We start from the raw sequence: 17,412 nt of genomic DNA, 5'->3' as shown, positions 1-17,412 counted from the left end.
TTAAACTTTTAGTTATGATTTTACTTGAACTTACTTTAAAAACAATTGATTAAATTTTAATTGTTTTAAAAAATAAATTACAAAAGTGGTACATCATCAGGGAAAGTCAAGCAGTATAGATGTATGTAAAATAAAAGGGGAAAATCTCCCTCTTTCTTTCCCCTACATGGGCAAATACTGCTATAATCTGTCTGTCTTTCAGAACTGTTAAAACACTATATATACAATAAATGTGTTTTCGGGGAGTGGGCTAATTATGTAGTGTTTCACATTTTTTTTCCACTTAATGTTTTACAGACATCTTTATACTCTTCAAAAAAAATAGCCATTATTTCTACTCTTCTTTTTAATGGGTAATAGTTATTTTAAATAAAGTGAAATGGAAAATTCTATATCTGATGTATTTAAAATATTTTTCTTGGTATGATATACTTATCAACATGTTTTATAAGTTGCTGGTAAATGATAACCCTAATAGATAGCATTCCTCCTAGGAATAGGGAAGTAGAGAGACATGCTACAGGTGAAAAGGCAGATTTCATAAGAGTATGTATAATATAATTTCAATTATAAAAAAGGTATGTACATACATAGAAAATGGTCTACAGCATAGACACTAAAATGCTAATGGCTAATACTGCAGGATGGTCAGAGTATAAATGTTTTTTCCCATTATTTTCAACAATAAAACTTTATTACTTTTAAAATTAGTTAAAAGTTAAATGTAATATAAAAATTGCAATTCACTTGATGAAAAAAGTTCATATCCAAAGTCTACCAAAACTGAACCCATCTTAATTAGCTTCCACTCCATTCCAAAACCCCAGAGTAGCAGAATAGAAATACAAGGCCCTTGTTTGATTTTCTTAATTTAAGAAATTGGATTTAAGTTCCCTCATTATGAGAAGGTAATCTTTAGCACCATTGAAAGAGGTGATCAGGAGACAAAAATCAGGAGGTTATATTTCTTTATTACATATATGAAATAAAAAACAAATGAACAAAGCAGTATATATATATTTTTTGCCAGTCCACAGGACCTCAGGAAAACAATATGTTCGTATGTGAAGTTAATCTATGGCACTGTGTTCATATTTTCTATATTCAAGTACAGAAGAAACTCTATGTATAGTAGTTATGCATGGGTACAGAAGATGAATAATAATGAAAAACTGTAATTTGGTGAAGTATCACATACATGGTGTTAAAAAAGGGGTAAATATAATGACCATATACTGTTAATAAAGACAAGGAGGAAAACTGCTCAGGTTTAAATACTAAACACAAAAATATAACAAATTCTGTGTCTACAATAATTTTTGAAGTGTATACAAGTGCATTGCAAATAAATGAGTTTTTTTAAAATTTAAGGTCCATTTCCCCTTTATCCAAGCATATTTCTATACTTATGGTTTCTTTTGTTATTTTAAAGTCTTTTCTTTAGTGTTTTAAAGAGTTTCATTATGGCCAGTATCTTGGAATTTAATCTCTAGCCCAAAGCTGAGACTTCATACAAGCATATTCTCCTTTTAGGTTTCATCTTCACATAGTTTTTCCAAGTGTTCAGAGTTAAATAGTACAACTTCCTTTATATTGTCACTTTTGTCCACGTGTAGTGGTAGTGCTTCTGGTTCAGTAGGTTTTATTACATGCGTTTTTCTTTTTTTTTCTGTCAACAGCAGTCTCTGAATTTTCACAATACAAATGGTAGGTAGTAAAGTGCTTTATACAAGAAAATGCTATATACATGTGGAGACGTTCTATTTAACACATCCCACAGAACAAAGTTCATACACAACACACAAGAGAAGGCTCTTTTTAAGAAATACCTTTCCTGATAGTAGGGTTGGGGATTCCTTAAAAATTTCATTAATTACTTAAAGTAGCATCAAATGTAAATAACATATCCAAAACTGGGAGGAGTCCTTGTTAGAGGTCCTGCCCTTAATGGATTACTGCTAAATATCATGCTGCTATTAAAATATTCTTAATAGTTATAAATTGCAGAATCAGTCCTATAGAAAACAAATAACAGCACAGGGTTTTTCATTTGTCTTTATGAAACAAAACTGTATTTAAACACGGGCTTAGAGTGATAGGTTAGGCAAGGCCCACACATTGGAACATTTCTATACATTTTGGCACTTAAAATTCCAGTTTCATTTTTGAGGGCTCCTTTCCATTAAGTCTGTGTTTTGTACATAGAGAAGTGCCATTATGTGCTATATACCTTTATTGCTACTTGCACTCTCTTTTTAAAATATCCATGACTTTTCTTCCAAGAGATGGTTTCCAGTGCTGGACAAAACTTTTCATATTCACGACTAGTTTGCCTGTTCTTACATCCTCATGTCCTGCTACAAGGTACTCCAAACCTAAAAGAGAATAAAATTAGGTGCTACTTTTATTATACTATTTTAAGGGGGCGATATGACTTTAGCAGTTTCAGAAACTCATGGTTCATGGTTTTATGTATTCATGGTTAAACGAAGTAATACACAGCAACAGCTGACATTTAATAAGCATTTACTATGTGCTAAGTGCTTTACTGTATTATCTCATTTAATCTTGAACAGAACCCTGTGAAGTAGGTATTATTTTTCTTCTTGTTTTACAAATAAGGAAACTGAGGCTCAGCAAGGTTAAGAAACCTGTTTGGTGACTCCCAGTAAGTAGCAGCACCCTGACTCAAACTCTGGTCTGTCTGATTCTAGAACTTTCACTTTGGACTATACCACCCTCTATGATAAAGAAGTGAGGATTCTATGGGCACTTTACATACTGCTATAAATCAGTCTTTCTTGGAGACTCACTATGTATGGTAGTATATACTAAGGAGGATTTTATAAAACAAAACAACAATTTGGGAAAACATATTGGAAGAGAGATAAGGATTATGTAAAATAACACATATTCTCTATATAAAGTTGATGTATTTTTGGAATATACGATGTTTGTCATACATTAAAAAAAAAAAAAAACCCAACAAATTATGAGTCTTGACCAGATCTATTGCTGACCTGGTAATTCAAAATTCTTTTCAGGCCTCAAATAACAAATTTTGGCTAACAAGCACACAAAAAAATGAAAGGATAGTCTCGTTACCTATACATTGACAAAAAGAAATATGATAATCTCTCTCAGTAAATGTAATATTATCAATTTTAGCATTTAGAAACAATTTTTAAAAAAAAAATATTATAGAATAGAGCAAATAATTATGTTCATAAAATAAAACTTTCCGATATAAGATAAAGAAACATATACTTTAAAAACCAAATTAAGTGAAAACACTAGATGTTAAAATTCAACTGAAAATATTTATTTAAACTCATAGTTTAAATATGTATATATTTCTTGTTCATTCACTGAAATGACCTAGAAAAAAATGTTCTCTCAGTACTAATGAACACCTATTACAAACATACTACGGTCTCTAATAACATGATAACATGTCTCACTGAAAATGAAACAAAACAAGACTTCCTGGAGAATGGTTTATTCTAGGTCCAGGACAGGAAGATATAAGGTGAGCAAGAGGCATCTTATTATACTGAAAAACAAAGAAGCTTTCAAAGATTAATGTGAGTCTTTTTAAAAAGCACACAGAAGCTAGCAAAAAGGGGTTATAACTTGTCAAAGTTGTGATAATTTGAGCACCAAGAAACATAATAATTGTGTGTATGAAAACACACCGAAACAACAAAAATCCGTAATTCCAAAATGATCCTTGAAAAAGACAAAGCCAGAGAAAAACGAATTTTTCATGTTTTGAGGCAGCTGTTAAACCATTCCCTACTTTGAAAATTGGAAATTAAAGGGGGGAAAAACATAGCATTTATCCTGCCTTTACAGTAAGAACTGTATTTCACGGCAACCTAACAGCTCAGCTTAGGGAGAGAAAGTCCTCTTATAGAAGAATGTCAGCTGATAAATGAAGGGAATTAAACAGAATTAGAAAAGCATCCATTTCTCAAACTCTAGTGAAATTATTGATTCAGGTGGGGATTATCAATTGGTGATAAAATCATTAAATAAATGGTTAATGGAAAACTGGTTGTCTATACAGTGCTAAATAACACCACACTTACTATTTTCTAGTCTCAAAAGGAAAAGAAAACTGTGGAGAGATCAGACTGTCCTCACTGTAATCCAAGGGTCAAGTTTAGCAACACTGATGGTAGGTCAACCAGGTATTATGTGCTTTCTGATGTGATTCAGCACAAAGTATACAACATCTGTAACAGATTGTAGACAAAATGTTTATCTTGGATCAATCAAACTTTTCTTTAGAGGTTACAGAAGATACAGGTAATAGAGAAACAAGCTAAACAACACCACAAGGAACCAACCAGACAAATGTAGAAGATCGGATAATCTAAAGGATGCTTGGCCTGCTTTCAACAAGTCATAAAAAATGAACTGTGCTAGAATAAAAGAGACTTGAGGGACTGAAAAACTAGATACAATGTGTGATCCTGGATTGAATACTGGCAAGGACAAACCACTCTAAAGGACATTTTGGGATTAGTGGGGATATAGGAATATTCTCTGAATTATTAGAAAATATGAAAATAAACTAAAATTGAAAGTCAAGCTTACTAACTGAATAAAGCATTTTGGTTAAAAAAAATACAATGTATGTACCCATAAAGAAAGATCTAAAAGGATTTGCATTAAGATATTGACAGAGATGATCTCTGGGGGTAGAAATGTGAAATTTAAAAATTTCCCCTAAATTTCCATAATGTACATGTATTACTTTAATAATAATAAAAGGATTATTTAAAATATTATTAAAAGAAACCAACCCTAAACTTAAAAGTAGCTATCATGGTGTTTTCAAAAAAAGAGAAAAAGGAAAATGTTGACATGGTTTTCAAATACTGGAGACCACAATGTAAAATGAACTATAAGGTATTTATATTCTTTAAAAGATAATATTAGCTTCTGCATGAAAAAGAATCCCAATATTTAATTAACAGACTAAAGATATAATAGTCTTAATATTGTATAATGTCTAAAATAATAAATTCCTCATTTAAAAATAAACAAATTTTAAGAAACTTCAGGATTAAGACTAGCATTTTAAATGAATTTATTTTAAACTATAAATAGAACAAATACTACAGGACTTTACCATTAATACATATCAGAGTATAAATATACATTAAACTGATATAAATGATACTAAATAAATCCATAAATTATGGAGCAGCATAATACAAAAAATTAACATGCAAAACAATGTTATCTTTTACATCTCATATTAGCATTTACATTATATTTTCCTTTCACTGTGTTTTCCACATCTACTTTGCTACATGTGTGAGGGCCCAAAGTTTATTTTGTATCCATAGAAAAAGAAAACATGATACTTTAGTGCTAGTCATGGTATTTTAAAATATATGATTGATGAATGAGTGAACATATGCATGAATTAAGAATGAATGAATTTAGGGGCTGGCTGGTTAACTCTGTTGGTTACAGAGCGATATTATAACACCAAGGTCAAAGGTTTGGATACCCATACCGTCCAGCCACCAAAAAAAAAACAGGAAAACAAACAAACAAACGAAAAAATGAATGCATGAGTTTGCAGAGATTACTCCTTTTCAAAAGTAGCAAAGGAAGCAAGTTGGTGTGTAAGGTTTCAGAATTTTCTTATCAGCTTTCTTTGGCCTTAGCTATTGAACTTACTTGTAAAAACAGAAAAACAAAGTAAAATGAAAGTGTGTCTGGTTTTGCTTTGGCAGCTCCCAGTCTTTTCTTCAAATCAAGTAAACATGTTTTCAAGAATTCTTTGAATAATTGCGCTTATGTTTTCAATTGTGATGAATTCAGTTGATTCTTTGACTGTTTGGCACAAACCTGATTAGGAAGTATAGTTCACTTCCTGGAGGGTGGCTCAGATGGTCAAAGCCTTTGTTTTTAATGTCTTACTAAAAAACTGGGCAGACTTTTTTTTTCTTTTGCCAAGCTAGTAGAGAAGTGATTACAAGAGCCCCTGAGCACAGATCATTGGGAAATAGAACTTAAATTAATTATTCTTAGTTTCCTGTATTCAAAGTCTAAGATTCTTATTACTTCAATTTGTTCTTTGAAACTATATTTATTTATATTTTATGATTTAAAATGTCTTTTCTTCTATTCCTTATTAAAATTTAATTTAAATAAAATAGTGAAGGGGTAAAAAAGCATATGAGAAATTCGTCAACAGTAGGAAAAAAGTCAAGTTTTGTATCACTTTTAGATTGAGGGAATATTTTAATTGATGCTTCTCTCTTTCTCTCTGTTTGTTCTCTCAAATTTATTAATCAAATACCACAAAAGATTTCTCATTAACATAACTGTGTTTTCTTAGACTTACATGGGGAGGGAATTAGATCCAGAACACAAATTATGCACCTGTTTCATCAGTGGCATTAAGACACAGATGACGACTACATAAACAGGGAAATACGGTGTTTTTTTAAATTATTATTTGTTTTATTAGAACCTACTATGTTACCATTACCTGGGTACTAATGGTAAGTACTAAAGATACTAGGATCAAAATCCTAATCCGATCCTCAAATTTAATGAGGGAAACAGAAAATTAAGCAATTTGTGACACAATATGAAGAGTGTACTTGCAGACTCGTACAGGCAAGAACCCCTGTGCTCACTTGCTTGTCTCCACCTCTGCTGTGACATTTTAAGGTGCAAATCAAATTTTCCTCTATTCCAAGTTTCTTTAAAATTTGACTTTTTTGTTTGTTTCTGCTGTTTCTAATTTAAAACCAGAATGATCATTTAATGAAAAACAAGATGATGAGAACTTGCTTCCTATCCAGGAGAAACAGATGCTTCTCATGCAATAGTAAAAATGAATTTGATATTTGCACAGATGGACTTTTGCATTTGAACTTCCTTTAGGAACAGGTTCTACTGTAATAGGACCTAGCTTTCAGATAAACAGTGGCAGATAAATTCATGAAAGTGCTCTCTATGCAGCTGGCACCTGGAACCAATCTGAGATTTCTCTTTTAGGACAGAAAGTATTATATTGCTGAATTTTAAAATATTTTACTTTTATAGAGCACATGGAAGGGAAATAACTTTTTGATGTTAGTTCAAAGAATTCCATTTGGATTTTCCCCAGAATCCAGATGGTGACAAGGAGAGGTGCTCCTGCTGAGTTTATTTAGGTTGTGGTTTAGAGAATGTAAAACAAGTAGCAAATCAGCAGAGACAAGGTAGGTATTAAGATAGAAAAGTCTAATGCTCACCAGGATTGAGGATTGGACAAGTGCAGCCTCTGTTAGTCCATGATTCTGGATATAATGTTCGCTTTCCTCGTAAAATCTTCAATTTGGTAGATTTTAAGACTTTTTTTATCTTCACGTTGACCTCAGCATGAGAACCTTTGTCATGAGCTGATAAAATCTTTATTTTTAGCACTGTAACAACAAAATTCCAAAAGTCAAAGTGCATATAATTTCATATTATCTTTTCAAGTTTGAACAACAACTTAAATATGCATTTCCAAGTATAATGGAAAGGTGAATCAGTGAGAAGAACGTGGAAATTTGCTTTAGACATCATTAGCTCTTCGACTTTTTTACTGGTTTCATCTCATTTATCTATATTAACTATAATCTTCTTTCTTAGGCAATTTCAACTGCTATTCCCTTCCATATCACCATGCTAAGAGAATGTCAGCCACTTGCCTAATGCAAATATAATCTTAAATACATTCAGCTATTAAATCTAAATAGTAAGAAGAAATATAGGAAGTAGAATTGCTATTCTGGTTTTTATTTAGATTCTGATTATATTATACTTTATGACTGACCTGTTTATAATGCTATGACAGAAAATAAAATGTTATTGCCAGAATATATTTTACATATTCTAAAGAGATTAAAGAATATTATTGATTACTTAGTATTTTTCCCCTGGTGTAGAATGCAGGCTGACTGGGGTTAGAGAAGCTGTCCCTCTACATGATGACAAAGATCCAGTATTCTACACAACTCATGAATCTGTTATGCTCTTCCACGTATGAAATGTATGTGGCTGAGGATTAAGTAATGAAATAAGTTGGGATGAGGAAGGAAGTAGATCTAAGGAACACTAGGATGCAATGTTCTGTACTATTAGGAAAGTTCTTACTGGCTCATCTACATATTGGTGGAAGATTACGTGCAACGAGAGAACCCTGTCTTAGCTGGTCTCATACTTTGAGAGTATAGTTGTCAGACAGCTGCCTTTATAGAATCATTAATTTTTAGACTTCTCAGGGGTCTTAAAAGCTCATCTAGTCTTGCTTTGTGTATGAAGAAGCAAGTTTAAAGAAATTAAGTGAACTGCTCAAGTTCACATGACTGGTTGGTTAGAGGTAGGGTTTGGACTACCTAAATACATGAATGAAGGATGCATAGTATAGAGCTTGGCACATGGCTAATGCTCAATAAATGTTAACGATTATTATTCCACTAGACTATAAACTCAGAAACACCAGGGACCTTGTCTGTTCACTACTGTCGCTCAATACATATGTGTTAAGAGAATAAACAAATCAAGTGTTTTTTCCATCAAGCCAGAGGATTGGGAGGGGGAAACCAATTTTTTCCAAGTCTAGGTGTATTCCACTTAATAAGGCCAACTATTTCATTACAGCATTAAAAACATTCAAGTTCTCTTAAGTAGAAAATTAATACAGTTCTATCAAAAGACCAGTTGTTTACTTGTAAATTCAGTCAGAGAGCTACCAAATCTATGTGATAATGAGAACCAGTTGATATTTTCACTGAACTAACTTTGGACTAAATTGTCATGTTTTTTGCTTTTGATAGTAAATGCTATTTCCTCTAAACTGCCTTTCCTTTTCCTTTATTGGGCAGTATACATTTCAAAACTTTCTTCCATTATTTGGCTAAGTTGGGAGGTGAAGAGAGGGAAGTGTGCATGTAATTTTAGATAAGATTTATGAGGTCTTTACCATTTATTTTTAAAAAATATTTTATGAGATTAAATACAATGTTATCAAGAACCTAAACACTTGGCTTCAGAAATCAGGACTTAAAATTTTCTCTTCATTGTAATGCACATTTCAAGCCATGTAAATTATGGAACAATAAAAATTCTCAGACACTAGTCAAGAATATGTTGGCAAGACAGGGTATCTTAATATATTTAATCCTGTATTAGGATTTAAGTCATTCAGAATTTGAAGATAGTAACAGTCTCTACTTAGGGCAGTGCCATTTTTCCTTTTTCTTATAACCTATTTTCCTAGTATTTGAAAGAGGAGTCTAGAGTATACAGAGTAGGCAGGGAAGAGACCCTGGTGGACAGCTAGTCTCAGTGCCTTGTAAATATATATCCTCTTTCTCCTCCCTACCATTTACTAAGCATCTAGAATGTGCTAGATAATGTGCTGCATGCCTTTCAAAAATCTGATTTCATGAGGAAAGTGGCATTATCACTATTTTATAGATGAGGAAACAGGTTTGGAGAGGTTAAGTTGCCCATCCAATAGGCCAGAAATCAAACCCAAGAACGTCTGAGTCCAAAGCCTGTGCTCTTAACCACTGTGAATACTACTTGTGAAGCTTAATTCTAGGTGTCAACTTGATTAGATTAAGGAATGCCAAGAAACCTGGTAAAGCTATTTTTTTAGGTGTGTCCAGGAGGGTGTTTCCAGAAGAGATTAGTATGACAGTCTGAGTGGACTGTGTGGGAAAGACCCACCCTCAATGTGGGCGGGAACTATCCAATCAGCTGGGGTCCTGAAGAGAACAAAAGACAGAGAAAAAAGATGAACCACTCTCTTCCCTGTAGCTGCGATACACTCTTCTCTCCTGTCCGTAGACATCAGAGCTCGAGACTCTTCAACTTTTGGGTTCCAGGACTTACACCAAAGACACCATTGGCTTCCCTGGTTTTGAGGCCTTCAGATTTGGACTGAACCGCGCTACCGGCATCCAGTTTGCCTACGGCTTATTGTGGGATTTTTCTTCACAATTGCCTGAACTAATTCCCTTAATAAATTCCCTCTCATGTATTTATAACATATTCTATTAATTCTGTCTCTCGGGAGAACCTTGACTAATACTCTACCTTAAACTGATTTCTGCTTAGTATTACCACATGGCAAACTAGCACAAGAATCATTTAAGTGGGTAGAGACCTCTCTTTTAGATGAGTAAGGAGAGAATCGTCCATAAGAAAGGATTATCATGACTTTTTCTTTTTGCTGTTTGCCACTTTTCCTTATAGTACTATAATCCAGGCTTTGCTCTACAAACATCTTGTCCTCACCAGAACATTCAACCCCATCTATATTACGAAAATCTAGGTCGAGACCAGAATACTGTATTTGGTATTATCAAATAAGAGGAATACTTTGATTTGTTTAGAATGTCATCAGCCAGGCCTTCCATTTCAAAATAGTTTGAGTAGGTTTTTAGAAACATTCAAGGACTTCAAACTCACCATAAGAATATTTCATTCCACAGAATGCCTTGGAGTTTCCTAAAACCTGTTCCTTACATTCACATTTACCTAGAGAAAGTATATAAAAAAGGCATTAGTTATTAATTAAGAAAGAAAGAAAGAAAAAGTCCAGCAAGTAAATCCAGGTAACACACTTTTTAAGCATTGAGTGAATCATACAACATAATCCATGAGTACATGAAAGTCACTCAAAAAAAGTAGAATCACCTTCTGAATTGAATTAGTTATCATCCAATAAAGTATTGACCTAAAAGAAATATACAAGATAGAAATAATGATATATTTTAATACTTGTAGTTGACATTGTGGTAAATACAATCCAGTATTAATATTTCATGATAATGAAAGGAACAACTGAATGATAACCTGTAGAAAAGACAATTTTCTTTTTACAATTAAGATTTATCACAACAGAAGTCAAATAAAATAAAATGATTGGACATTTTGTTGAAGGTAATGTCATCTAATTTTAAAAGTATTTATTGAGCACCTATGATGTGCAAGGCATGGTGCTGTATACTTCAGAGTATATAAAGATGAGCAGTTCTTGCCTTAAGGCTTACAATTCAGTAAGGTAAATAAAGCAAGTGTATAAAAAATGATAAGTGGTCTAAGAGAGATACAGTGTACTTGGGTGGGAGGATCACATATGTTTCAGAAAATGGGAAAAGACTGTGTGGCTGAAGAGGATTTGAAAAAGACTTTGAAGAATAAGTAGGATATCTTCTTCCAACAGTTGAAATTATGTATTACAATTATTATGTGTGAGAGATTTGCCAGGCCCCATGGAAGACTTCCAAAATGCCTTTATACATAGTTTATATACAGCATTCTCATACTCATTTATGTATCCGTTTCCTCTCTAGACTGTGCCTCTTGAGGGCAATGGTTACCCCTTTTTCATCTTTGTATTCCTAGAGCCTAGAATGGATAGAATTTTCATTCTTACTGACTTAGTAATTAGATATAATTTTCCCCCTTCCCTCTCCCTTTCCCTCCTGCTCTCATGCACTGCATTTCATAGGCATCGAGTGGTAATAACAGCAGCTAACACTTACTGAGAAGCACTTCTTATATACCAGGCACTATTTAAAGCATTTTATATTTATTTACTCATTTAAGATTCTAACAGCTAGAAATTTGGCAGGAATATAAAGATAAAAGAGTGAGCAAAGACAAGTAAGAGAGAAAGGGCAGAGTGTGTTCACGGGAGAGTCAGTGGTCCTGTTTATCTGGGCAACTGATTGAGTTGAGAAGAATAGGAGAAGATATGATGAAGGACCTTGACCAATATGCGGTTAAGGCCTGAATTTAATTTGTTGTTTCTCAAAGCTATTAGCTTAGAGAAGTTAAATGAATTAAAAAATACATGAAAATAAATCTGGCAATACTGTATCAACAGTATTGGAATGGGGAGAATATAGAGGCAGGGACAAAATAGAAGCCAATGAAATTGATTTTAACAACAATAGCCGTAACTAATCTGAGTGCCAACTGTAAGCCATAAACTATATAAGGAACTTTACCTACATGGTCTTGTTTAATATTAATAATAACGTTATGAGGTAGGCATTATTAACAAATGAAAAAAATGAAGGCTCAGAAAAATTAATTAGCTTGTCCAAAGCAGCACAGCTAACAAATAGAAAAGCCAGATTTCAAGTGTCGGTCTGGGAGAATCTGAAGCCCCTGATCTTCCCCCTGAACTGTTTTTCTATGTCAGATGTAATGTGGGTCTGAACGAGAGATGGTTATGGGTCTAGAAAGGAAGAAATATCAAGAGATGCTGCAGAATTTGGGTGTACGGATCTTGTCAATGGATTGGATGAGGGCAAGAGAAAAGGAAGCATAAAAATGAACTTCATGAAAATGAAGTTTCAGCCAAGGTGACAGAGAGGATTGTGTATCACTAACAGATAGGGAAGTTAGAAGGAGAGCATTTCAGGGGTGTATAATTTAAGGTTTTGTGGTAGCAATCAATTTTCTAACTTAACTATTGAAAGGGTATGGACTAGCTCACAGAAAGGAGAAAAAGCTGACGAATCAGAATTCAGAAAGAACAAGAATCGGGAGAGAAACAGAGATCTAGGTAGCAGGAACTATTGGGTAGTCTCTTTTATGGCTTTGCCATTGGAGTCATGAACTCTAATCATTTTTAGACTCTGTCAACTTCAGCTCAAGATTTAAAGTCCAGCGAGAGAACATCTGATTTCCCTCTTCAACACTGTATTAAATGGGGAAAAGGTGGTTTCCCACAGAAAAACTGGGTTGAGCTACCACACGAATAGTAGGAAACAAGGAGAAATGGATCTGGTTGACAAAAAACAAAAGAGATCTAGTAAGAGGAGGACATAATGAATTAGAGATACTGACAGAACATTCAGGTAGAAACAAGAGTATAATTCTGGTGAGACCAGGTAGGTAGAGATAGTGATGTGGAAAACATTGGTATACTGGCTCCAGCTAAAGCTGCTACAGAAATCAGAGAATGAGATTTACAAGTGGAAATTCTCAGTATAATTAAACAGTGGAAAAGAGAAATCAAAGGTGCTTAAAATCAGCTGTTGTGATTTGTTAAATAATATTGCTTATCATCTAAATATTGCAGAGAAGACTACTTATTCAGAAATTGTAGTAACCTAAGGAAATAGCCCATGGCTTTTGATAATTCTACTAAAGCTGGAGAGTATGGTAACTACTATGCTATAAAACCTAAAGAAAATCCAAGTGGAATATACTATTCCTCAGCATAATGCTCTTCTCTTGAGTCCATCAGCCCGTAAGAACATATATAGGTCTATTATTTAAAGGTCTTTCTTTGGCAGATTTTCAGTACTCCTTTTTCATATGCTTAGAGCTCAAATATTAAAATTTGTTGGTCAGGCTTCAGCCCAGATATATTCTCTTAAAAGAAATCTGGAAGGGGAGGAAACCTACTGTTTAGTTACAGTAGGTTATTAGAATATTAAAAAAAAAAGAGCATTGTTTACAGTTCTTTGGCACTATTTAAAGCCAGTTTTGTTATTCAGGAAGGGCAATTTTACATCTGGTGTGCTCTATCTCACAAGAAGTTGTAGAAATTAAGGGTGTTTTGTTGGTGTAGTCCATTATATTCCTAATTGAATGCTGTTTTTATGGAAACTAATGGTACGCAAATAGGTATGTAGGCACCTAGATTTGAGGATGAACTTTTTTTTAAGTGCTTAAGAAACTGGCTATCACTTTTTGTTGAAAAAGGGTGCCGAGGATCACTACTCTATACCCAATGGGAATATCGTTGTGTAGCAGGAAACTGAACAAAGTCTTCCTCTATCTGGAGCTCATCCAGATGAATTTCAGAGACTCTCTGGGGACATCACAGATTTAACAGCTGTTGTGGACATGAGAGTTTGGAGTCATTCTGGTGCCAGCACTTTATGTGCTTGATTGGTATGCTGCCAATTCCCCAATAACATGCATGATTGGCTTAGTGAATGTCCTGTAGTCCTAAAAAACGAATTATTACAGATTTGGTTTCGCTGACAAAGTTGGAGAATTATAAAAAGTCCTTGTGTTAGAAAAATAGAACAGCATTTAAAAAAGTGGCTACTAAAATTAAAATCATAAAATTCAGAGTGTGTACATTAAGGCAAAATTAATGGAGAAGATTGTTTTCTTTTTCAAATGCTGAAAAGATAAATATGACAACTTCATATTACCTTATCTTTCCTACCTTCTTTCCTGTTGTGAATTAAAATGAAACCATTAGGAAAATGTTAAGTAAAAAACCCATGATACAGAATTGCAAATACCAGTATTTTTGAAATTGGGGTTCTTGATTCTTGAAGGGTCCATAGTTCTCTATGAGAATGTTTTAAAAATTGTGGTTTATTTCTAATCTAAAATATGGATTGATGGATGAATAGAATTTAGGTGGTAGGTATATGGGTATGCAACTCTTTAAACCTTCCTGTATGTCTGAAAATTTTCATAATAAAATATTGGAAAAATTATCTTAGAAGATCTCAATCAACACAGCTTTGTAAATTCATATTTTAACGCACCCTCAGCTCCAAACACATAGCAATGCTAGATAAAAGAGAAAACAAAAAAAGACAGTCTATGTCAAAAACCAGATAAATTTCTCTGTGGTTTAGAAATGAATGAATAAGCAAAGGGGAAAGGACATGAAATCATAGGTCTTTTGGGCTTGGTTTCAGAATCAGGCAGTGGTGGTCAGAAGCTCAGATGTTAGGGGATTAAGGCACTAAAAAGGGACCACAGTCAGACTCGCTTTTTATTCATTTTATTTTTAAAATTTATCTTTAGTTGACACCTCAAATTGCACATCTTTGTGGGGTACAGTGTGTGATGTTTCGATACATGTATACAATGTGTAATAATCAAATAGGGTAATTAGCATATCCATTACTTCAGATGTTTATCATTTTTTTTGTGGTGAGAACATTCAAAATCCTCTCTTCTAGCTCTTTTGAAATGTACAGTATATTATTGTTAACTGTGGGGGAAATGAGAAGTTGGCCAACATGTACTTTTTCCTCAGTTGAGGAATAAGTTCTAGTGTTCTATTGCACAGGCTCACTGCTTAAAGACAGAGATTGGGTAAGGCTCTCCTTGTTCATAAAAAGAGACTGAAAAAAAAACCCCAAACCTGAAACTACTGTTGTTCATGGCCTGGGTTTGTAGTTTTTAGCAAACTGCATGTCTAGGTAAGTGGGCAGGACTGGCTTCAGAGGTGTGAGATCTGTGCAGTCACACAGGGCCCTGTGCTGAGAAGGGCCTTGTGACTGATTTAATGCTTTGTGTTGCCACCTTGAAATTCTCAATCATTTTTGAACAAGGGGCTCTGAAGTTCATCTAGCACTGGGCCCTGCAAATTACAGTAGTCCCCCCTTATCTGCAGTTTCGCTTTCTGTGGTTTCAGTTACTCGTGGTCAACCTTGATCTGAAAATATTTAAGATATTTTGAGAGAGAAAAAGATACCACATTCGCATAACTTTTTTTTACAGTATATTGTTACAATGTTCTATTTTATTATTAGTTATTGTTATTAATCTCTCACTGTGCCTGATTTATAAATTAAACTATCATAGGTATGTATGTACAGAAAAAAACATAGTATATATAGAGTTTGGTAATATCTATGGCTTCAGGGATCCACTGGGGGGTCTTGGAACATATTCCTCAGGGATAAGGGGGGACTACTGTATGTAGCTAGTCCTGTAAATGGCCTAGAAATTAATCAAAATTGCCCTCCTTGTTTTCAAAGAATAGATATAATACAATGAAATTAGATTAGAGATAATAACAAGATGGCCTGAAAATCCATATGTTTGAACAGTTAAATATGTATCCTAGATAACTCAATGCGCTAAAAAGGAATTCTTAATAAAAATTACAAAAAATTTGGAACTTGAATAATAATGAAAATATTGCATATAAAAGCCAACAGGATCCAGCTGCAGAGATGTTATAAAAAAATTTATAACTTTAAAAGTACTTGTTAAAAATAAGAAAAACGGAAAATAAATGAGTTAATCATTGGACTCACAAAGCTAGAAAAGGAATAAAAAGCAAACAAAATATATAAGCAAAGAAATAATAAAGATAAAATTAGAAATTAGTGAAATAAAGGAAAATGAAATATATTGGGTTACCTTAACCAAAAGTTATTCTTTGAAAAAGGAAATTAAAATCAGAAAGATTAAGACTATAAGAAAAAAAGGCACAAATAAGGTAAGGAACAAAAAGGAGACCTAACTATAGATCGAGTAGAGATTTAATGAATTATAAGTAAGTACTATGAATAACTTTATGCCAATAAAATTTTTAAAAAATTGAATGAAATCGATAATTTTCTAGAAATCATTAATTAGCAACACCAACTCAAGAATAAAACAAATAATTAACTCATTAAAGATATTGGATCAGTAATTAGATATTTCCCTCTATTAGCAGATACTCTATCCAGATTGCTTTATAGATAAGTTCTAACATTCAAGTGGGAGATGATTCTATTTTTATATAAATTATTGCAGAGAATAGAAAAAAACAAAAAACATAGTAGGGGAGGGGAACCTCCTAACTTACTCAAACATGGACAGTATAATAAATTATAGACTAATATCAATTACAAACATAGATAAAAAAAATCCTGAGTAAACAAACAAATAAATAAAAAATAAAAACCCTGGCAGATCAAATTCAGCAATGTATGAATAAAATACATCATGACCAACAGTGCTTAGCTAGGACTAAAAGAATAGCTTGATACCAGAAAAATCTTATTTTCAAACACATTAATAGATTATAGGAAAAAAACATATGATTTTCTCAAAGGATGAAAGAAAAGCATTCAGCTAAAAATATAACCCCTTAATAATAAAATTAGTAATAGAAGAGAATAACTTTTACTTTATGCAGTCTACCTATCAAACATCAACATCAAATATCATACTGGTAAAATTTTCAAAATATTTCCATCAAATTTAGGAAAACATTGTACTGGAGGCTCTACCTAATGAAATGAGGAAGGGAAAAAGAGGTATAAAAACTAAAAAAGAAGAAACAAAACTGGAATTAGTAAACAAATTAAGCATGGTTGTGGATAAAAGATAAAAATATAGAAAATAAATTGTACTCCCTTATATCTTTAATAATCATTTAGAAAATTCTGGTAAAGACACCTTCCCAATAGCAATAAAATCTATGATATATCTAGGAATGAATTAATAAAAGACACGTAAAACCTTCCCAGAGAAGAGTAACAAATATTATTAAAAGGCCTTAAAGAGGACCTTAATACATAGGACAGTATGTTCATGTTTGGGACTACTCAATATTATAAAGCTATCATTTTCTCAAATTAGTCTATAAAGTCAGTGCAAATGCAATCAAAATTCCAACAG

The 17,412-nt window shown here is 33.0% G+C and overlaps 1 protein-coding gene across 2 annotated transcripts in view; it reads right to left on the bottom strand.

Moving 5' to 3' along the window:
* Positions 1 to 951: 951 nt before the first annotated feature.
* NTN4 (netrin 4) overlaps positions 952 to 17,412 on the bottom strand; it is a 94,599-nt gene continuing 78,138 nt past the window's right edge. For both annotated transcript variants that reach the window (XM_063075405.1, XM_063075406.1), the window contains exons 8-10: positions 10,483 to 10,551; positions 7,272 to 7,442; positions 952 to 2,375 (exon numbers count right to left, since the gene is read on the bottom strand). In XM_063075405.1, the coding sequence (XP_062931475.1) occupies positions 2,239 to 2,375; positions 7,272 to 7,442; positions 10,483 to 10,551 (377 nt within the window). In that variant the 3' untranslated portion in view covers positions 952 to 2,238. The remainder of the gene's footprint in view (positions 2,376 to 7,271; positions 7,443 to 10,482; positions 10,552 to 17,412) is intronic.

This window comes from Cynocephalus volans, chromosome 12 (assembly GCF_027409185.1).
Source record: "Cynocephalus volans isolate mCynVol1 chromosome 12, mCynVol1.pri, whole genome shotgun sequence".
NCBI classification, from domain to species: domain Eukaryota; kingdom Metazoa; phylum Chordata; class Mammalia; order Dermoptera; family Cynocephalidae; genus Cynocephalus; species Cynocephalus volans.
The sequence above is the reverse complement of the archived record's forward strand: the minus strand, read 5'-3'. Positions and strand labels throughout refer to the sequence as shown.